The following is a 24,110-nucleotide window of genomic DNA, read 5'->3' as shown; positions in this document are numbered from 1 at the left end:
TTGCAAGATGGGTCTGGGTTATAAAGGAGTTTGCAGTGCAAGCCAGGCAATCCAGTTTCAATCCCTGGACCCCAAATAAAGGCAGATGGAGAGAATTGACGGCACAAAGGTCCCTCTGACCTCCGCATGCACGTGGCGGTGAAGGAATGCACAAATATGCCTCAAGCACACACGTGAGAATTATTAATTTATTGACTTCCTGGGTCTGGAGAGGTTCCTCAGGCAGTTAAGGGTATGTCTGCTGCTTCTCCAGAGGACCCAAGTTCAGTTCCCGGCATCTACCTGGGAGCTCACAACCCCCTGTAACTTCAGGTCATAGGGATCGATCTGATGCCCTCTTCTGAGCTCTGTGGGCACCCACACAAAAGTGGTACACACGCAAAAATAAATCTAAAAATAAATGTTTTTTGACTGTATTCAGCCATCACGCCATCCCGATCCAGTTCACGTTTACACACATTTTATACACCAAATGATTCTCTGTTACTACACAAGAATCACTTCCACCCCAATCTCCTCAGCTTTGTGAAGAGCCAGGACTCCCAACTTCATCCCAGAGGGTTTCTAAGCTGCTACCAAAAGTCTCTAAGGTTTGGGAGAAGAGGCCACTCCCTGGAACCGATTGTTCAGGCTAAAGTTTTAAGTTGATATGCAGTATGTGAGATTTCTTTTAAGCTGGCCAGAGAGCAGCCTCTGATCCCCAGAATCCTCGGCTAGTCACAGGTACCAATTCCTTCAGTGGACCAATGCCAGCTACATTCTCTAAGATCAATGTTCTTATAATTTTATCTATTCCTCAAACCCAGTGTGAGTCTATAATATATCAGTATGTCAATATATTCAAAGAACTCGTTTTATAACATAAAATAATAGTTGTAGGTTTATCTCCTCTAATTATATTTTTAACCCTATGGCAAGCACCAATAGTTTTTAAATCCCTATGCCAGTTACCAGCTTTAACTCCCCTTAACACTGCTTGCTCTACAAAGTCTCTAAATTGTCTAGGTCAGTGATTTTCAATCTATGGGTTGTGAGCCCATTTGGGGTCAAAGGACGCTTTCCCGGGGGCTGCCTAAGACGGTGGAAAACACAGATATTTACATTATCATTCATAACGGTAGTAAATCTACCGCTATGAAGTAGCAACAAAAATAATTTTATGGTTGGGGGTCACCAAACTGTATTAAAGATATGCAGCATTAGGGAGATTGAGGACCACTAGTCTGGACATTTCACCTACATTTCCTGTCCCGTTGGCAAGGAAGATCAAGTTTCCTCTGGGGGAGGATGTGGGAAAAGTACAGAAGGAGCATTTCATCATGGTACAAAAGCAGGGTCCTCAGCACACCACACAGGCACCCTTTCTGGTTCTGATGTCTCCAACAGCAGCTTGGACCTCTGCAGAGAGCCCCAGTGGAACCCCGTCCTATACAGCTGGTTCTCCAGGATATGTTTTCTCCCAGGTCTGCAGGGTCAGCCTTGCCAGGACTCCCCTCAACCAGTGGCCCTGGCAAGACTGAGCTGATGTCCGTGCTGGGGTGCGGCTGCTCCGCACTGTGCCATCCCTTAGCCATCCTAGCACTCCTTCCAACAGCGCATGCGGTCTTTCTATGTGATTTCCCACACTCCAGCCCCCGCGTTATGGCTGCCTCCTGACGGGACCCGGCCTGACCACTCCTATCTTTACAAATGGCAGTTTATTGGGATCAAACAGCTCACCCATTTACCCAGGACTTTCGGTTCACGCCCAGGAGCTCAGCCAAGGTCTACCTGCAAATCTCATGCTTGCTTCGGCCGGCACCTTTTACAGACCTCTCCGAAGCCAGTCAATACCACACTGATTGCTAATGGCCTGCACTGCAAGCCAGCTGCATCTGCTAAGGCTCCTAAGAAGCAAGCAGGGGACAATCCAATGTCCATTTCACATGCGTGTAAGATAAACAGACATCCTGCATTATTCTGCCTTGAAAGGGTGGCACTGGCGTAAAGACCTGAGCTGTCTTTCTTAGGATTGTGATTGTGATCCATTTAAGGTTACTCTGTGGAAGGCTGCAATAGCTCTTGGGGGACTTCCTAGAGCATTTTACTCATTTGTTCTAAGTACAGAATGACCCCATTTAAGGCAGGCTTGATAAAATGCATAAAAAAAATATTAAATGGGTCTCTCCATGGTGAAAACAGATCAAAAAACAGTGCTAAGATACTTCCCCCGGCTCCCCGAAGAATTAATGTTCAGTTTTCTCTTTTCCTAAAATACATGAAACTGCCAGTGGTTCTACTCATTTATTTCAATCTTAAAAACTCTGAAAGACAAACAGCTAGGAGCTACACAATTCAAAGGATAAGCAGGAAATGATCTCCAACAGGCATAATTGTCTTACGAGGTAAAGAAAAAGGGCCTCTACCCACACGCCAGAGCCTCAGCCTTCCTCGTTTCAACCACCCTGACGACACCGACATTTAATTGTCTGCCGACAAATAAAAGTATACCGGGCCTCCGAAACTTTGTGAGCGTCCCCTGATGTTGAGTGGATCAGACACTGAGCATCACAGAAAGGCTCTCCAACATAATCCAATCTCGCAAGCCGGTTTACACAGCGCCCAGGCATTTAAACGGTGAACGCGGTGCTCTATTGTAAAACATGCCGTTTGCCCGTGGATCTGTTTTGCATGCTGCAAAGCAAATGAGCTCCTTTCTAAAGTGGCTATGCCTTATTACCCTTACCACGGCCTTCACTGTCTATCAGTCTATGGATTCATAATATTTACACAGGCTGGATGGCAAGCAGTCAAGTGGTGCCGGGCTTTTTTGTTTTCCTTATTGATCTTTAAAATCTTTGGTTTTGAATGGGAGGGGCCATCGTTTCTGTTTCTACGTGCTCCGGGTGATCGCTGGCAGCTGTTTCCCAGGACATCACTATGTTCCGAACAGAGGTGCCACTGGGTTGAACTAAACCGTACCCAAGAAGTCCCTGTGTGCTTGGGCCGGACTCCACCTGCGCTCCTGTCCGTGCGCCACACTCCGGACACCACGCTGTGAAATGGGCTCTCTGCCTTCGCCTTAGACAGAGGATTGATAAATGAAACCCGTCTAGAGGAGATGATCTCCGACTCGGGACTGGTCACGTGATACCTTAAGTCACCTGTGCTTCAGGCTCCCGCTATGGGCTGGGATTATCGAGCAGGTACCATGGTCAGCTGCATCGGTAGGATCATGAAAAAAACACAAACTTCCAGGCTGCCCCCCAACTTCTCAATCAGACACTATGACCCCCAGTTTCCTGGGCTTTAGCAAGCCTCGAGTGACTCTAATGTGGATTGTTTGACAATCAATCTCCTAGAATAACACACTTAACTAGAAACTCCCGGGACCAGCCTCAGGGATCTACGGCTCTTAAAATGGTCCCAGAATAATCTAATCACTGGCCTATTTTTAAAAAGTCTGCTCTAGATTGGTACTTTCAAATAGCTTAAGAAGACATTACCCTGTTTTGGGGGACTGGAGAATAGTTTAATCGTAAAAATGCTTACTTAGCTTGAGGGAGGGTATGGGGTACCCTTAGCACTTAAAAAGAGGGATATTGTTTTCTTAAAAACATGACATCAGTGTCTGTTATGTATAAATTATGTTTGCATAGTACTATACATTTTCGAGCTTAGCACACATGCAACTGACCTTTTAAAGTGTTGCTAAAAAAGGATCTGTAAGTTAAAACCCAAATATTTCCTGCCACAAATAGCCAGACACACTATATTCTTCAAAAGGTGTCCGAACAAAGCCTTCTGGTCACTGCGGCTCTCCATATACTTAAGAGTTTATTCAAAAACACCTCACAAATGAAGAAGGCCAATAAAACATCAGGGCTGGCTCTAAGAGCTAAATCCCTTGTTCTCATGCCTGGATATGATAGCCTTGATCTGTCTGTCATATTTCTCCTACGTGGAACCACTCAGCAAGCACGGAACGGTCATGCTAAGGCAAGTGAGGGCAATTAATAGAAGGCAGGATTCCATCCGCACCCAGGAGTGCTCCTGTCTGCTTGCTGTGATTTACAAATCTATCTCTTGAAAACTTTGCTAGTATAAGTTATCATCTGAAGCAGCAGGCAAACTCCTGAATTCAGCCAGTCAATCACGCTTGCTAAATGAGGCGACCTCAAGAAACATTACACATTACACTCACTGGGCAGAATCTAATTATAAGCAAAAAGAACACACCATTGCTTGCATTCTCTTGGTATAATAAACCATTTATTCTAAAGTCCTAGAAGTAAGGGAATGGCTAATAAAACATGAGGTAACCTGTCCAGATGAATACACTGAATTGGGATCAGGAAGGAGGGTTTCAAGAAGTTTTAGGTCTGTCTTTCTCACTATCGTGGACTCAAGAGGTAACGAGTCTTCACATCAAGGGTCCATATGGCTTCCATGAATCAATCCCAGGATGCAAAGGGAAGCAGTCAGCAGAAAATCAGAGCACTTGGTCCCAAAGCCTGTCAACCAGACGCCAGGTGCCCCAGACCCCTGAGACTGAGGGATGACAGAAATGAACAGGCATTCTTCCACATTTCTCCTGACTGACCTCCACTCCTTCACCTTCTGCATTTGACGTAATGAGGCATCTTACTACCCTCAGGGCAGTCCTCAAGTCTAAAGACCTTAGGTTCTATTAAAGTATGTCCAAACCTCCTGCCACCTGATTGCACGCTTGCTCATTTGAGGAAGCAGCTGTCTCCTTCAATGCCAGGGGACCCGAAGTCACTGTTGAAATGTCTGTGTGCTGCTTTCGGCTCTGAAGTACCATCAAGGATCACGGATAATTCTGACCATGACAAAATCTGAGAGCCTATTCCCTACAGGACATCCAACTCTATAACAGTTATTACTAGCCCCTCACAGGAGCAGAGAAGGTTAAACATCTTGGTACATGCCCAAGTGTGGCCATCGATTCAAGATGATCAACACTTGGATCCCATTACTATGTGTGGTTCACAGCATCTCGAAGAGAAAATGAATGGATGTTTCTTTATATGGTCTATGGTGACTGGGTCACTTAGCTGTCTGCTAGACATCTGATGATCCACATGACTTCTCCAAGACTTTCTTTATCAGTCCCTTATCCCCCCTTTCCCATCATACGGTCTCAGCCAGGGACTCCCCTTGATTTGACCCACTCCAATGTAACTACTCCCTTAATACATCTTATACACGTCCTCTCTCTATACTTAATAGTCCATTCATTCACTGACTCTTAACTGCCCATAGGAAAACATTTTAATTTTATTATATAACACATATGGTTAGTTTTGTTAGTTTGGGGGGGTTGGCCGGGGTGTTTATTCCATCTACCATTTTAGATTCTTTTATAATTTTTACCCCAGCTGCCTTTTCTATCATACCTAACAATTTATGACTATTCATTGATTTGCGTCCATTGACCATGGTACTCATCTACCACCCATTTGCACACATAACCCTTCTATCCACTGAACACAGTCTACACACCAACCCCAAGGTCTAGTCTGGATATTCTTATTCATTCTTCAAATCCCAGAGAAGAAGTCACTTCTCTGAGGTCCCTGTTGCTGAAGTCATCTCACAGAGGAAATCTGCTGTCCCTTCCTATCAACCACCGCTATAAAGAAGAGAACATTCTGGGGTTCGTGCACCAGTGCAGCTAAGCCTTCCAGGGACCCTGCTTTCACTCTACCACACTGTAAGCCACTGGAATAGAAAACAATGTTCTGCTATTCATCTCTGTATCCATAACCCCCAGTCCCAGAAAATGTGTGTTTCTCATTAAATACTTAGAATTGTGGGAAGAGTTTTTGTGACCAAGGTAAGAACATAATCGACTCAGTGTTCTATCTTTGGCAGAAAAGAAGACAGGAGGAAAGCCGTCCCCTGGGCCCGAGTCACTGAACACAAACACCTGGGCCACAACAACGGAAGAAGTCTTGTTCTAGAGTCCCCACCTTGTTAAGTGATTGGTGGCATCTCCCCCTCTCTCTCTCAGCCCCACCATTCCAACTAGGACTTAGGCATCTGTCATAACATCAGGCACTGGGGAGGAAAAGGCGGCATAGAAGAGGGGACAGACAGGAGACGGATAGGAAAAGAACCAAAGAGACATAAAGAGTTGAAAGGCACAATGCAGAAACTTCGTAGGAGGCAAGAGAAAGAACAAAAAGCCCACCCTGAAGTTCTTCCTGTCCTGAAGGATCCAGATGAAAAGGAAAGCCGAGAGTCAGCAACTGGAAGCAAGACTCTGCGAAGATATCCCAGGCCTGCTATTCTAAGAATCTGCATAACGAGGCTACTATTTAGCAGACCTCAGCACAAGTCAACAGAAAACACAGACTGTACGGAGCACACTGGAGCTCTGCTTAAAGGCAGCCAGTCGTGGTGTGTTTTAGATTTGAAACATACCAAAGAACGCTGGCAGTATGCGTCAGATGATCTCTCAAGTGTGCGAGACAGAAAACTATAGTCAGTGGTCCTTAGGCCCTGAAGAGAGCAAGCTTTAAAGACCATGCTTTTGTTACGTAATTTTTAAAATTAGAAAACAGATTCTATCCAAAACCTTGCTGAGGGCAAGGCTCACAGAGCACAGAACTGCAGTGGATTAGCTTCCCACGGGTTATTTTCCAGAACCCACTGGTTGCTCAAATGTAGTGAACTGAGACCATTAGCCTTCTCAAGGTCACTGTACCTAGTGCGTCTTTCCTGTCCTAATTAAGTACTCACCCACTGGTCTAGGCACATTGTGGAATGCCGTTTACAGTGAACTACGCACAAAGGGGCCACCCGAGAGCAGCAAGCTGGGCCAGGAAGCAAGAGGTCTGGGTTCCAGTCTTGTGGCTTCGGGCCAGGCAACTGACAGATAGAAGCGGGGTGTAATGGGGGGAATGTACTCAGCACCCATGAGACTAGTAAGTTCCTGCCCTGTCAACTTAAGACCCGGCCCCATCCTTCCGTGTGCAGCACCATCCACCTTTAAGAATGCTGGCGGGGTGAAATGTGTGTGTAGATGGAGTATAAACTACTGCAGAATCTACTGACCCATTCTCTCCCTAGCTCTTCAGTAAGCAGGCAAATGTCGCCTGTCCTCTCTTCTGGTGGTCACCAGTGTATGAACTAGCATGGCTGAATTAGGGCTCCAACTACAATCCCCAGAACATAAAGGTAGACCATTCCAAGAACTTCTAAAATCCTATTTCCATTTGATCTCCCCCTGTCTCCCTACCCTTTCTCTCTCCATTGCTTTTGTTTAATGCCTCGGTATTTTTGTGAACGAGTATTATGAAGCCCACACTGGCCCCTGACTCTCTTTGAGTGTCCTGCATGCTGGGATTCTGGTATATGCAACGAAGCCCAGCTTGTAGCCTTTGACGGAATGCTCTGTATATAGCGGAGTCCTGGCCATATGGGGCACACAGATTGAACAGTATCTAACCTAATATGGACACACGTGGATGAAAACTAAACCGTTGGACATCAATACACCATTGCCTGGGTTTGGCTTAAGGGATGGCAAACCTTCAACAAGCTGTGAATACGTCTAGCTGAAGCTTCGAAGGCCAGCTCAGCTTCTGGAACACTAATGGCAGTGATCAAACGTGGTACTCTGGGGGCTGTGACTACCGTGCACCATTCCCAGAGTGAGCAGCTCTCTCTGTCGTGCCTGGTCCATCACTACAGTCACTGACAACTGTTCCTCTCTGGAGCTGCTACATCCCGTTTGAGGTACTCGAGTTGTAAACATCAATAATATGCTCCCTCCATCCTGGGTTCAGAGAAAAATGAGGGGATGCTCGCCACTTTCCAATAGCATACCCCACTGACAAAGAAAGAATCCTTAGGCTGGGAGGGGAAATCAAGCAGTACTAATCTTGATTTTTTTTCCCCTACATGCCCTGTAACTTACAGAGGTGTTGTTTTAAAAAGTGCAGACATGCCCTAAACTGTAGGACAGCAACATGTTTCTCTTACCAGGAACATTCAGTGAGGGAACACATTCTACTTCACTGTCTTCTATTGCTAACTGAAAATTAAAAAATAAAACCCATGGGGGATCCAGCAGATTTAATTAGGTCAGGGGGAACATGTGGACCGACCTATTATCTCAGGATTTCTAGATCCATTAAACACCCTTGATTCCCAGCTTCAGGACGGCCACCGTGACCTTGTCCTTTTCCACTCTATGCCTTCCTCTTTGGCTCAGGGACTCTGAAACCCGGGGTTTTAGGATGACCTAGAGAATCCAACAGAGCCAACCGTGAGATCTGTCTCCCTAGGACAAATGTGTGTCGTTAGAAATGCTGTAACTCTCCAGGGTGTCAAATTCTGAGGACAAATCGGCATTCGCTCAAAGGATAATTTGTTGGCCACCTGCACCAGATCGGCCGGGATCGTCTATGAATGCACAGGTCCTGTTCTCCCCATGCGCTGAGTCTGAGCTGTGGACAGTCGCACTGCGTCTCTGAGCTGTATGTAGAACACTTCCTGAGTGACCTCACGGCCAGATGGGGTCTGAAGAACTGGGAGACCTGGCGCTCAAGCATTTCCCTGGCCATTCAAGCCATCATCCAGTTGAACACCATGCCCCATTATCACTCAGCTGTCTCTGGGGAACCCATACCATCATCTCCACACTGTTAACGGGCATGAACCCTGGTGCATGGGGTACCCCACTCACTCTCCACCCTCACGTTCATGTGCACATTACCCCTTGCCTGTTTCATGACATCGTGCCCTAACGTTCTTCCCTGCCTTTGCTGGGAGCACTTCCTAGTGTTCCCCAGTCCACTGAGACCACTGCCACAGAACACCAGCTTCCTCCTTCCTACTTGTCAGATCCACGAACACCTGCCATTCTCACACATCCGAGAGCATCCCTGCTAGGGTCTGTACACTCGGACTCCCAGCTGCACAGCGAGCGCTGGCTACCAGGTGTCCATGAGGGCACTTATGACCTGTCTGAACTAATATGAGCTGTCCAACTCATGTGTTTACACAAGAAGACACAGCCCCATGCCACCCTGTACCCTAAAGCTACAAAGGACATCAGACACAGGCTACAGTATGGTGCAATATGGGCATGAAGACTAGAGTTTATCGCGCTTATCAAATCAGATCCAATCAACGCCCAGTATCTCCTGAGTCACATCAATGCTCCACACAGCCCACTGACCCTCAACTTTGAAAGAAATATGTGGTACAGAGTCAGTCGAATGTCATTTAACATTGTGAAAAGAGGTGACAGAATGAAGGGGCTATTTTAGATTGGGAGTACAAGGTTGAAATCACAGGGAAGAAGGATTAAAAGCATAGCCAGAAGGTAGATGAACTTTGGGAACTGGTTGTTTGAGAGCAAATGGCCCCCAAAGGATTGGCACTGTTAGGAACTGGAGTATGTTTGTCCTTTTCAAGGGAAGTGTGTGACCATGAGGGCAGGCTTTCAGGTCTCATATGCTCAAGCCATACCCGGTAACTCAGATCACTTCCTGTTGCCTGTCAGTAAAGGTGTAAGACTCTCAACTCCTTTTCTCCAGCACCATGTCTTCCTGCATACGGCCATGTCCCACTATGGTGATAATGGACTGAACCTCTGAAACAGAAAGCCAGCCTCGATGAAATGTTTTCCTTCATAAGAGTTACTATGGCTATGGTGTCTCTTCACAGCAACAGAAACCCTAACTAAGATACACGGGTACATGGAAAAGGTGCTGAGAGAGCTAAATCTGTCTTGAAAATTGAAAAAAGAAATGTGTTAATACCTTCCAGCTTAGAGTCACTGAATGAGACATTAGGACCAATGCTGTACATGGGAACACAGGAACCCAAGAGACCGGGTAAGTGATGCCAATGCTCACAAAGAATTCAGAGTGGAACAAGGGTGTGTGAATTAGCCCTGAGCAAGGGAAGCAGAAGTGTGTTGAAAGATGAGTGTGGGATCCCTCTGCCTACAACTTCTTATCCTCCAAACTCCTCCCTAGGCCTTCTGAACAGCCAGGAACATAATCCACTGTGACCTATCACTTTTTGAACACAAGAGTTTGTAGATGATGGCATTGGCCACACCAGGCCAGTGTTAGTCAAGAAGGGCCACAAAGAGGTGGCGACAACCTTTCTCTCACTGAGATTCAAGTCTGTTTGAAACCAGTAGCAAACACAGCCAAGACTGGTATTCTTGAACCAACCCTCAAATCCTGCTTTTGCAAACATTTGACTCTATCAGCTAATGATCATTCTTTGAGGCTACTGGTGCATGGCTGTGCACCTTTCTCCTCTGATGGAGCAGGACGACTCCCCTTATCCACATCCACCTTCTCCTCCTCCTCCTCCTCTTCCTTCTGCTTCCTCCTCATCTTTTTTTTCTCCTCATATATGTATACTATGTGTTTATGAGTGTATGGCGTCTATAAGTAAGTCTCTGTGTGCATTCATGGGAACCACTTCAGGTGTCTGCCCTCACCTTCCATATCACTTAGGACATGTACTGCTTCTCTATTGTATGTGCCAGGCTAGCTGCAGATTTCCATGGAGTCTCCTGCCTCTACCCAAGACATTACCATAAAAGCAATGGGTGCACTTAGCTTTTGGGGGGTTCTGGAGATCGGAACTAGGGTCCTCTTGCTCCAAGAAGTGCCTTACCTATGGAGCCATCTCTCCAAACCTCTTTCCTTCTCTCTTCTTTTTTCTCCTTTTATTTCTTTGTATGTTTGTGTTTGTATGTTTCTTTTGCATAGAGTTTTTTGTTGTTGTTGTTTTTTGTTTTTTTAAAGACAGGATCTTGTTATGTAGCCCTGACTTGTCTGGTTCTAAGTTGTCCAAACTTGCCTCAAACTCACTTCCTAGTCTTGGGACTATAGACATGTGCACCGCATGTAGCTACATGCTGAGCTTTTCTTATCCCTCTTGCTTCTGGTTCTCCACACTTGTGTAGGCACACAGATAGGAGCCTGTTCCATCTTGGCTAAAGATCAGAACATTTGAACTTATTTTTACTCTTTGAAAGTTGTTGACAACAGGCGTGGCTACAACTAAGAAACCCTGGCCTAGGGTGTGGTTACTTGGTATTTTGGACATTAAGATGTCCCATAGAGGTGATCCGCTCCACCTCGACCAAAGGTTGAAGAATTCACATCTATTCCTTATAGCATGTTATTGAGTCTGTTGCCTCCCCCTCCTCCTTTGGAGCGAAGTATATAAGCGTGTGGAAAATAAACACAGACGGATTCAGTATTGACTGCATGTCCTTCCTGATGCTGTTCTGTGTTTCTGTCTCTTACTTTTCTTAGACTCTGTTCCTTTTGCTTGATAATTCTAATCTTCATGCTCCTACCCTGGAATGTATGAATTTCATCAAAACTCGTCTTCAACACCCACTATATCAAAAGCGAAGCTGATTGAACAACTCATAATATTCAGCTTTTTATAGGACTTTTAAAATAAAAATCCTCAAACATTATGGTAGAACATTAAAAAAATTCTTCTATCTTTCTTGAAATATGCAGTACACAATCATTATCAGCAGTCACTCTGCTGTAAATTCTGCCCAGACCTTCTTGCTTTATCAGATTCGAACTTCACACCCATTAACCAGCCCTTTCATACCCACTGTCGACAGCCATCCTTACTCGCCTTCTCTCTCTGGATCTCACAACCTTGGTGGACTCCATCCCCAAGAGACACCCCCGTCACAGATTGTTCATATGAGCACAAGGTTCATGCGCTACTTGCCTTTCTGAGCCCAGCTCGTCTTGTTTAACACAACAGTCTCTAGTCCCATCCACGCCATGGCAAAGGACTGACAGGAAGTATCCTGCTGTGTGTGTGGACGGCATTTCCTGTACTTGCTCAGCAGCTGATGGACACACATAGTAATTCTGTAACTTGCTATTATAAATAACACCACAAGGAACCCGAGGATGCAGACTGCCCTCTGACATACTGACTTCCTTCCTTTTGGCACTCAAGGGGGATAATATTGTCTTATGGTACCTCTCTCTACCACTGTTAAAGAAGCCGCCATACTGTCCTCCACAGTCTGCATTAATGTACATGCCAAGCAGGAGTATATCAAGGTTCCCTTTCCTCTTCCTGCATGCCAATAACATGTACCCTTTGTCCTTACAGCAGCCATTCTTGCTGGGGGGACACGGTGGCTCACCCATTATTGAGACTAAACATTTTACCACTCACTGACATCTGTACGTCTTCTTTTGAAAAAAAAATGTCTATTCGATATACTGTCCATTTTAAACTGAGCATTTATTTTTGCTTCTAAATCTTTGGGGTTTAGCACATATTTGGGATTAGAACCACTTATTGAATTACAGTTTGTGAGTTTCTCACATCCTGGAACCTATTGTTTCCCTCTTATGGTGCTTTCCTTCTTATATGACACCATCTGAAGAAAGGACTTTAAGTATGTTCACCCCAAAGAAGGGATAATGTTTGAAATGTATCTACATTTAATCTTATTCTACAATGTATACCTGTACCATAACATCACATGGTAACCCATTCACATCTATTTTTCAGGTTTTAATATACCAATTAGTAAGCCATTTAAGTTCTGGCATTCCTTGGCTCTTGTTGGCTACTGTCATTGGGAAATCTTGCTTGCCTGTGTTCTCTATGACAGTTCCACTACTTCCGATAGGGCTAAGTACCCCTCCATCACCGTTAGCTGTTTGATCGGCCTCATTATCACCAGACTCATGACCCCAAAGAGCAGAGGGTCCCTTGGGAAATTAAATCGAAGAACACTCTATCAGACAAGACATTTAAAGAGTGTCGAGAATGAAGTGTCCTGCGCTGCAGCCTGCTCAAGAACACTGCATCCCTCAGTCCCTCGTACAGCTGCATCCCTCGCCAGGGCCTTGCAGGGAGCTCTCTGCCACAGCCCTGACCACGCCCACGTTTCTTTACCTTTCTGATTGGCTATAAGGAGTAAGAGATGCCACAATCCAGCCTCCAGGGAACAGCTTCCATCTGCTTTTGACCTCAGCGGAGGGAGATGAGTTATACTCCCTAACTTCTTAGGACCCCACAAATCACTTCCATCCTCAAGAGAACAGATCACAGGGAATAAAGGCCCACCATCACAAAGAGGAACCGCAGGCAGAGTGAGGGTCAGCCTCATCAAAGGATTCCTTATTTCTTTACAAGTATCACATGAATCTGGGCAGGTCCCCTGGGCTCACTGACTGGCTGACTAACCAACCAGACCACCAATGAGGGCAAGTCCAGACCAAAGAATGATCATGCCTCAAGAAGTAAGTTAGAAGTCATCCGAGGAATGAGGTGTCTTCCCGGCCTCAGCACAAATTTATGCACATCCCTGTGTACAAATGTACCAGCAGGAACACGAACACACACATACACACACACCCCATTCATTTGTGGATGAGAGTTCAAAATTCTAAGACACAAAGTCCTTTCCTGAAGTGGCGTGGCAATAAAGGCAGAGAGTACGGCTGTGGTATTGAAGCAGCCAGTGTGAGTAAAAGCCAGGCTACACATGGGAGCCGAGTGGGGGGTGCTTATGGCTGGCTTCAACAGTTGGAGGTATCAGAGAGGGACCAGAGAAAAGTGAAAGGTGAAACTCCCAACAGACGATTTGCAACAGTAGATTCTCTTCAAAGTAAGAGAATCTGGAGCCAAGCTGCACAGGCCAAAATCCCTGGAGTCAGTATATTCGATCGGAAACCTTTCCAATAGCAAGTACATCGGCCTTAGATATGGCACAAGGATATCTCCACCCTCCAAGCTGGCCCCCGCCCTCCCCGGCCTATCATACATACGCAGAAAAAGCAACCCTGCCCGTCTCACCGGAATCAGGAAGCAAGCACAGTTCCATCTGTTGAGGGCACTTGGGTTTGTGAGCTGGGCTCTACTGAGACATCACAACTTGATCCTTGTGACCACTCCTGGGGCCTTTGCGTCTATTCCCTCACTGCTGGCCTCAAATGCTGTCCTTGCCATGTTTTAAGGCTTGACACTTTGAGAGTCAATTTGGCGTGGACTCTTGTAGAAAAGAGGTAGTGAGCTGGGACGTGAAAGTGGAGAGAGAACACTGGTGAAAGTGACCGGGAGAGGGGACGAAAGCAGAGGAAGGCACGCGATGGGTGAGGCGGATGCAGCAGAACCTTACAATGACCGTCTAGGAGCCACTCTGCTACCTGGGCAGATGTTCTCCTCTTGGCAGCCACGCCTTCCCTGTATTTGCTACTAAACCCAGAGACCACTAGGGTGGCCTCCAAGTTAGTAGTAAAGACGGTTAATTCTACCAAGTAGTTTGGAGGAAGACCTCAAAATAAAAAAAATTAAAAAAAAAAAGCTACAAAATCCCCTTTAACAAGTTTGATTGACTAGGAGACTCAGACGTCATCTGAATGCTCATTTTAAACTAATCATAAACAATAGGATTTCCGAGTGGATAAGGGGGCACGGATCAAAACTCAGCTTATCAGAACTAAGTTTACCCCCATGGTATGTCCTTTTCTAGTTACTAAAGCAATAACAGAGGGAAAGAAGCTTCAGGTATGAAACTACCCTGTGCTTCCAATTTCCCCAGCAAACCCTAGACCATTTTATGTGCTGGGAAATGCGGTCATGGGTGATGCCAGGCCTTAAAAGCCAAAGTGAACGAGGACTTCGCTTAAGATGGGAAAAAGGAAAGGTAACCAGCATTTACCTGTCTTCACGTGGGTGGGGAGAGATAGCAGCTGTCTTCGGGTATCTGCAAACACGGGCTTTTATCTGACTTTCACTAAATGGATATTTTAAATGCTCAAGGAAGCAGAGATGGGGCTAGCCTTGGGAGGTGAATCTTTTCATTTAACAGGATTTTTTTTTTTAACTCCCGGGATTCTGGGAAAGGTTGTTTTGTTTGTTAGTATCTCTCCCAAGGGGATGGAGAATATGCAGATGGGAGGTAGAAACAGCAGGGTGCTAGATTAAGATAACCCATCTTCAGCACCCAACCCTGTAAACACCAATGGTCTCTACAAGGTTTCGCACCAGACTCATAGGACTGGACAAGAGCGTATGTAATTCCACGGAAATATTTGCTGTTTCTTTGTTTTGAGACATACCCATAGTCTCACTCCAAATAAAAATACCATTGACTCATAGCTTTTGATACCCCATGGCATAGAAGGAGACCGAGAAAGTTCTGGGTTGTAGGCAGAAGGGCAATTAATGAGCTATTACTATTTAAAGAGAAAAAAAAATCCCTGTCAAAATAGCTTGACAAAAAAATGGTGGTTTTTAGCATACACAGCTTGCAATAATGCTGCCAACAGAAACAGTGGGCGGTGACTCTGCCAGCTAAATGGAGCTGTAATGGGGAAAGGGGCAGAGCCGCACACTATTTCCCTGCTCCCTCTCCAGGAGTCCCTGACCCCACCACAGCTGGCTCTGTTCTCCCAAGGCTCCCAGCTCTTCCTAAAACCATTTGGGAGACTTGTTTGGGCAAATAACCTCAAGGTAAGAACAGCGCAACAATCTAAAACCCACCGTAAGTGAAAATGTTCCCTCACACGGTTGTCTCGCCCAGAGCAGACATGGACCATTTCTATCGAAAGATGAGGGGAAGCATTCTAAAATCATCCCAGAGTTAAACACTGGTAAAGCCATCTAAAGGTTTTTCCAGGACATCAAGCCGAGGGTTATCCCTACTGGGGATGTCCCAAAATGGAAAAGAGGGCTGTGGGGTTCCTAAGACAAACATGGCCTCCTGTTCTTTGAGTCATAAGGAGGGTGTGATCAATGATCTACAACGTATTCATCCATCACCATGGGTGATGCTGTTGGGGTCTCCCTTTGCCCTTGCTTAGAATGAAATTATCAAGAGAAGGCAGAAAACTATGTCACTGGGTTAAACCAAACACCATGGCAGAGATGGCAGGAGCCTCTGCAATCCCTGGTATTCTGGAGCTCATACAGCGGGTTGAGTTCACGGCCAGTTACGGCAGAAAGTTTAACATCAAGCTGGGCTCACTGTAAAGCGCTCTCTACAAATTTAGGTGTCACAATGACAGGCAGTCCACCCATACCCAATACAGAAACACTGAGGAAGGGGGAAAAGCCCCAATCCATCCCCGACAGATCTGTGCCTGTGTTGTTAGAGTACACTGTTCATGATGGCTTCCCAGCCACACGTAACTGTTTACATGTAAACGGAAATGACCTGAAAATAACATGTTTATTTATTTACTATTCTTTTGTTATATGTATGAGTGTTTTGACTGCCTAAATGCCTGTGTACCGTGCGCATGCCTGGAGGCTAGAAGAGGATGTTGAATCCCCAGAGACTTATGTCACAGATGACAGTTGGAAACCGGCATGTGAGTGATGACAGTCAAATCCGGTTCCTCCAACTCTCCAGCCTGAAGATGATGTATATTAAACATGTGCTCCCCAAAGACTCTAGTCTCTAGCCAAGTGCTCAGCAGCCTCAACTCTTCTGGGCTCTGACCAGTTCCCTTGTGACAGAAGGTCGAAGGCACAGGCGGGACCTCACTAGTTTATTCTTAGGTGCTGGAAGGTCTTTTAATGGACAGGGCGCCATAGGTAACAGGCAACAAATAAGCCGCTCCTATGGATCTAAGATTCTACGGAGGAAAAGAGCCCTATCGTGCGTCCCAGCTCTTACTCTGATGACAAAACCCACGAACTAGAAGTAGGTGTGACTAGGAGACAAGGTGGGAGGGTGTCTAGAGACTGTGCGAAGCCCTCTGGAATGCTCGATTTCCTCTCCAGGTTTCGAGTGGCTTCTAAAACCACCTAAGGGTTCTGTCAAGTCCAGCCCAAGAGTCAGTACCTAGGCCAAGGATTCCCTTGGATAAGGAATCGGAGATGTTCAAGGATAACCTCAAACTTTTCCACTGCATTTTATCCCAGGAGGCTGTACGGAGATGTGGCTATGGCAGGGGTTAGCATTACCATGTCAAAAGTTTCATCACACAGCCGTGTAATTCCAAAGTGAGCCAAGGGAGAGTCACCCCACCGCTCTTGGTATCATCTAGGCTGTTCATGAAGGTACACAAATCCTCCTTACCTAACTCCTCTCCTCTCACGAGCTCCACTGTGGACGGCAACGGGCTCAAGGAGAAACATGGCTTCTACTAAGAAAAACTGTGGTGCGCTTGTCGGACAGATAGCGACCCTTTCAGGAGTGGAACTGTCTACAGGTTTGCCCACGCAGCCGAGTGTCCTACTGATGAACTGAAAAGACCTTCCAGGTAGAGGTGGGTCAGGAGACCTGACTCTAGTCTCGCAGGAATCTTCTGGGTTCACGGGACCTGAGACCAGGCTGGACAGCTAGCCAAATCCACACCACCAGTAGATATATGGCTCTTAGGTTTTATCCTCAAAAGCATCTGTGCCATTCTGGGGGAGACTTTAAGTGCTGCTTAGGAACCCACTGGACAATTCCAGCACTAGCAATGACATTTCTCCTAACAGTTCCAGGTGGGTGATCACCTTCCCTGGACATGTGACCCTAGTGTTCAAATTTGGCGCAGTCAGACTTAGGAGGCTTTCTTGAAAGAGTCCCATTTTCCTTCACCCAGCTGCCCACACTAGCTTAAATCCTGGTGCCTAATGTGTATTTCTCTCAGGCTCATAGTCTGTTTGAAACCTCCTCTATACATATGGCTCCAAGAATGGCCTGACTGTCCCTGGTGTCAGCCACCACCTTTTCACCTGGAAGTTGTACATTTCCCAAGTGATTATTTAAAATATATAGTCTGCTTTGGGATTGAAAAAGGATTTTCTCCCATCAATCTAACTATAAAAAAATAAAAAAATCTAAGTACGATGCTCTCCCACTAATTGCAGCCTAGTCTAAGAAGCCTGATTTCGCAGTAATCATTCCCATTTATTTGATGAATTCTGTAGTTTTGTCAGGATGATCATAAAGAGTCTCAGAGAGGAACATAGTAAGCCCAGGAAAAGAGCTATGGAATAATAATGCATTCTGACTCTTATGTAAATAAACATGTTATTAATGTTCATAGCTGGTTATGAGTGATTTTAGTCTACAGCCTAAAACATGAGCAGGGATTTTCTGTATGAAATGGTTGACAGACCAAAACATATTAAGGAAATGTCTCCTTGTCTGCTTTATGTCTCAAATATTCAAGGCAAATATGCTGGCATTAGCGGATGGGAAACATAATCCTACAATGGTAAAGCCTGGTGCCCACTTCCCAAATAAAGCCAGAGTTCCATTTGCCTAATTTGCTAAATCTCCAGGCTCTATTTCGTCATTCCCTTTTTATTGGAAGACTATAATATGATTCAAAACTCATCAGGCAGTTGTGTGCATTCTCACAGCTGTAGGAGTTCAGAATCATCACTCAGTGAACAGAGACCAAGTGGCAATGGCCTTACATTGGATTGGCTAAGGCACGACAGAAGTGTTCCTTTGATTGGTGGATAAGATTTTATTACACAGGCATTGGAGCAAGTGTAAGAATATTAACTAACTCATCCACGTAACACAACACAGTGTATATCCCTTCCACACACATTATCTCATAACATGCTCACAACAACAAATGCAGTTTGGTAAGGTGAACATCACAATTCCCATTTTCATAGTTGCAAAAAAAGATTTGCAACTTTTTAAAAGGGGAAGGATGACACTAAGTGACCACACAGGCAGCAATGACAGAATTAGGTTATAGACCCTTTCCTTTCTATTCAGAACAACTTACTATGTGTGTGTGTGTATAAACATAATACACATATATTTTTCCATATGGGATTTTTGTATATATTTCACTTTGGTGGCTTTTTCTTTTCCTACTTTCCCCTCAACTCCCTCTCTTCTTGTTCCTGCTATATCCTTTTAACCTTAGAATACCACTTTCTACTTTTTTCTGCTGCCTCCCCTTTCCTGAATGTAGTCCATTCAGACTAAGATTTGAATCTCCAAAGTTTATGTGCCAATGGTACCTGGCACTGGGCATCTTTTTCCCCCTCTTCCCAACTGTCCTGCTCAAAACGGTCTCTAAGACCTCAACACAAATAATCCTCACACTTCAGCTTCTGGAGTAGCTAGGACTATGGCTATGAACCACTGTCCCCAACTCTGTTATGAGAATTGACGGGCTAGTATGGTACCCATGGAATAGTCAAATACCTCCCATGTCAATCAATCTCACTTCATCTCCAAGTCCAAAGTTAAACCTTCGCTTTCAGGGCTCTCTGCTCCTCCCTGTTCTAGAGACAGCCGCTTCTTTTCGTGCAGTGCCAGCCTCGTTCCAGAGACACGATGGTGAAGGTCGGAGTGAACGGATTTGGCCGTATTGGACGCCTGGTTACCAGGGCTGCCTTCACTTCTGGCAAAGTGGACGTTGTTGCCATCAATGACCCTTTCATCGACCTCAACTACATGGTCTACATGTTCCAGTATGATTCCACCCATGGCAAGTTCAAAGGCACAGTTAAGGCTGAGAATGGGAAGCTTGTCATCAACGGGAAGGCCATCACCATCTTCCAGGAGCGAGATCCCACCAACATCAAATGGGGGGATGCCGGCGCCGAGTATGTTGTGGAGTCTACCGGTGTCTTCACCACCATGGAGAAGGCTGGGGCCCACTTGAAGGGTGGGGCCAAGAGGGTCATCATCTCCGCGCCTTCTGCCGATGACCCCATGTTTGTGATGGGTGTGAACCATGACAAGTATGACAATTCCCTCAAGATTGTCAGCAACGCTTCCTGTACCACCAACTGCTTAGCCCCCTTGGCCAAGGTCATCCATGACAACTTTGGCATCATGGAAGGACTCATGACAACAGTCCATGCCATCACGGCCACCCAGAGACTGTGGATGGCCCCTCTGGGAAGCTGTGGCGAGATGGCCGTGGTGCTGCCCAGAACATCATCCCTGCGTCCACTGGCGCTGCCAAGGCTGTGGGCAAAGTCATCCCAGAGCTGAACGGGAAGCTCACGGACATGGCCTTCCGCGTTCCTACCCCCAATGTGTCCGTCGTGGATCTGACATGCCGCCTGGAGAAAGCTGCCAAGTATGATGACATCAAGAAGGTGGTGAAGCAGGCATCCGAGGGCCCACTAAAGGGCATCCTGGGCTACACTGAGGACCAGGTCGTCTCCTGTGACTTTAACAGTGACTCCCACTCTTCCACCTTCGATGCTGGGGCTGGCATTGCTCTCAATGACAACTTTGTAAAGCTCATTTCCTGGTACGACAATGAATTCGGCTACAGCAACAGAGTGGTGGACCTCATGGCCTACATGGCCTCCAAGGAGTAAGAAGCCCGCCCTGGACCACCCATCCCAGCAAGGACACAGCAAGAGAGAGGTCCTCGGCTGCTGAGCAGTCCCTGGCCTAACTAACCCTTAACACTGAGCATCTCCCTCACAGTTTCCATCCCAGACGCCCAGAATAGCAGGAGGGGGCTTAGGGAGCCCTACTCTCTTGAATACCATCAATAAAGTTCATTGCACCCCTCTTAAAAAAAAAAAAACCTTCACTTTCAGGAGACACTGCTAACAACTTTATAAATACACATTCACCAGTCTCTGGCTATTTCTCGTCCTCTGGTCCAGCTAAGACTCGTGAGTCTTTGATCCGAGCCCGAATCACCTGCTTCACAAAAGCCACAGCAGGGGCTTCCAACCAGAGAAATCCTTTAGAAAGACTTAACTGCCTTTCTCAAAGAAGCAGTTTTCAAATCCACTGACTCTCCTGGTCCTGCGCTTTAATCATCTATGATGAGTGGATGCCTGGGTGAATGGCCAGAGAGAGAGATGAATGGACAGGTCCCAGGGCCTCAGCGACTCTGCACAATAGAGAAAGTGCCACGGGTCTCTACTGTATTAGAAAATTAACTAAGAGTCCACTATTTGAATTTATTTATCCTAAATTCTGTGCCAGAAACCTCTGTAAAATGATTAGAACTGACAAGCAACGTTTCATTCACTATATCTAAACAACACTCTGCTTTAGAGGTATGGCGTCGTGGAAGGGGGAAGGCGAAAACTTGCCGTGTTCCTGACCAGGCTACCACATACCATCGTTCCCCCAGTAGTGCCCGTGTTTGCATTTTTGAGCCTATTCACCTACTGCTTTCTGCACACACACATCCTGTTTTCAAACTTGAAGGGTCTTCAGTGAAGAACAACATGCCAATGACACAAATGATCGAGTCCTACAAGACGTTCCTTTCTTAAAAAAATAGAACTGGAAGAATAGAAGGCGACACATTCGAATAACAATGGTTCTTGATAAATGGGTGTACAGCCATCCCATAAACAGGAACTCCCCTGCAGGAACACTTCCTCCCCTGGGATCGGTAATTTGGCTGTTGCCCTAGGGAACCGAGGAAAGCAATTACAGGGCAGGGAGCTGCCACCACGCATCTGCCAAGGCTAAGCCAGTGCTGGGAGATGGAGCCCTGCAGGCTGAGCCTCCTCTCCTCAGAGGCACAGACAACTCTGGAAATGGAAACTTCCTGAAACTTAGAATGCCAATCTTAAAGGTTGGGTCACATATAGGAACCTGAACGGTTTTGTCAGAGGTCACCACAGTCAGGGCTTCATGGCAGCCACACCAGGCACGGGGAAGTTGTGGGTTTCACTCTAAGTGTTAGTGACTGGCATAGAAATTTGGACATTCCTATGTTATAAATATAAACATTCCTAAAGGTGTCCGGTGTGGCACTTGGGCACTTGGGCAATGGAGGCGGGATGATCACAAACTCAAGTCCCGCTGGAGTGAGACAATAAGACAGTGTCTCAAAACAAAATCAAACTACAAAGGACCCTAGGACACTTGGCTTAGAAAAATAAATTCCTTGTTGCCAATTTTTTTTTTTGGTTTGGTTTTGCTTTTGTAAATCTGTCTGTGATTACTCCCAATCACTGGGGTCCTTGCTAGAAGGCAGTGGCCAGCATTTGCTCTACAACGGAAAGGTAAACAGGGAAACATCAACCAGAGCAGACTAGGCCTCTCCTAGAACACTGTGTACCTTCCGATGGCCACAGAGCTGAAAGACAGGGAAGAGGGTGCCAGGCTTTTGTCACAGTACATGATAGAGAGGTATGTATTTTAGGTGTGACACCCACAGGGTGACAGCGCATACAATGACCCTTTACAAGAACCCTACAGCACACACATGACTATACTAAGACCTTTTCAGGTTGTTCTGATCTAAGAACAACCAGTCATGGGGGCTCTGAATGGTCCATTTGCCAGCAAGTAAACAAGCTAAGAGAGAGTGGTTTAGAAGATGCTCCAGTCACCCTGGCAACCCTCATCCTTCCATAGTCTACATATTCAGCATGAAGCACACAAGCCTTCCACTGCTATGCAAACAAAATGCTTCAAACATTGTGCTGAGGTGTGAGTAGTAAGATGGGTGGGGGGGGGCACCCAAATCCACAAGACCTAAGAGTCTTCCAGTCCCTGGAATTTTTTCATGACAGCAGGACTGCGCAACACTGTGTGACTAGCCACTGGTCGCTAAAGTAACTGAGCAAAAAGACATTCCCCATTTCGCTTAATTTTCACTAAAGAACAAAATACATCCAATGGTAACACTACAGTACCATGCGGCATAAAAGGTTAAGGATAGATAAATAATATTTAATTTGGGTCAGAGATAGCAGACTAGTAAACACTTCAAGAGGTATACAAGTAGAGCCTCTTTTTTTTTAAATATTTATTTATTTATTATGTATACAATATTCTGTCTGTGTGTATGTCTGTAGGCCAGAAGAGGGCACCAGACCTCATTCCAGATGGTTGTGAGCCACCATGTGGTTGCCAGGAATTGAACTCAGGACCTTTGGAAGAGCAGGCAATGCTCTTAACCGCTGAGCCATCTCTCCAGCCCCAAGTAGAGCCTCTTTAAGAACCTCAATATTGCAAATGGCTCCAAAGCTAAGGACACATTTGCACAGCTGTAGGAAGTCCGTTCGTGTACTCGCCAGCAGCACAGAAGGCCGAGGAAGAGCAACAAACGGGAACAAAGGCAGGCAGGGGCTACCATCTAAGAGCAAGGGCCCCAGGACAGCAGCAAGGAGGGTGTAAGTGAGGGACCTCAAGTGACACATGAATGAAAGCTAGTCACAGTGTGCCCTGTATACAATCCCCGCTGCACCCTAAGGCTGAAGAGTAACAAAACAAATTGGAAATGATCTGTGATCAAAAGAAGGCTCTCATCAATCCCAGGAAGGCAACACAGAACACTTGTTTATGGAAAAGCCACCGGAATAAACTACGGCGCTTACTGATGGTAAATCTGGGAGGAACATGCACCAAAGACATTGGGCAGAACCAGGACTAGCAAGTGAGTGTTGCCTTCATCAATCCAAGGGAAACCTATGGGACCCTGAACTGGTCACTCACTGGTAATTCAGGCAACAGTCAGAGTCTGGGGATGGGCGAACAATGGACCTGCGAGACGCTACACATTTTCCTCTCTGTGTCTCCCATGGGCACCCCATATGCCTATGGGTTAATAGAGAGACTGTGTAAAGAATGGGCTGGCCCAAGCTGAGCGTCGATCACACAAAGCTTCTAAGGGAGGAGAGGAGCACCAGGTAGAGTTGATCCCAAGCTGTCTGCATGCGCCCTTACACCATAGCACCAGCCATATGAGGGGTACAGGAGCCCAGGAGTCTCTGGGGAGCACATCTCATTGTTTATTTCAGCATCAAGATTCCAAGTTTAGAACCTTTAACAAACTAGATAGACCTTTATTCCCATGCGGGATCAACAGGCAAAGGCCCATTTGGCGGATAATGTCACCCACTCCTTACTTCCGAAGTCATCCGGGTTTGTGCCTTTAAGTGTTATGCGACAAAATGGTTCTGCAGCTAAATCAAGAGCTCCAGCTGAAGCTCCAAGAGATCTTGAGAGGAAGGAAATTTTTGTGCTAGCAAATTTGGAAGCATCACTCCTCAGAGAATTCATCTTTCTCCCAGGAAGCCCTCAAAGCTACCAAGAGACTGACTTTAATGGAACTCGGCTATCTCACACCGCAACCCTGGAACACTGACGCCAGGGTAAAATTCCAGGGCATTTTCTTCTCTTCCCTAACTAACATATTTAACAGATT

The 24,110-nt window shown here is 46.0% G+C and overlaps 1 protein-coding gene across 9 annotated transcripts in view; it reads right to left on the bottom strand.

Annotated features, from left to right (window-relative positions):
• The window catches only part of LOC121442760 (receptor-type tyrosine-protein phosphatase mu), a 695,160-nt gene that overhangs the window by 537,713 nt on the left and 133,337 nt on the right, over positions 1 to 24,110 (bottom strand). The window contains exon 1 of one of the 9 annotated variants that reach the window (XM_041644377.1): positions 1,720 to 1,742. The exons of the other annotated variants lie outside the window; for them this stretch is intronic. Coding sequence (XP_041500311.1) covers positions 1,720 to 1,723 — 4 coding nt within the window. The 5' untranslated portion in view covers positions 1,724 to 1,742. Of the gene's footprint in view, positions 1 to 1,719; positions 1,743 to 24,110 lie in introns of those variants that run through there. 9 annotated transcript variants of the gene reach the window in all.

Source organism: Microtus oregoni, unplaced genomic scaffold (assembly GCF_018167655.1).
Source record: "Microtus oregoni isolate MIOR12 unplaced genomic scaffold, Mior012 000095F_ref0000231, whole genome shotgun sequence".
NCBI lineage: Eukaryota > Metazoa > Chordata > Mammalia > Rodentia > Cricetidae > Microtus > Microtus oregoni.
The sequence above is the reverse complement of the archived record's forward strand: the minus strand, read 5'-3'. Positions and strand labels throughout refer to the sequence as shown.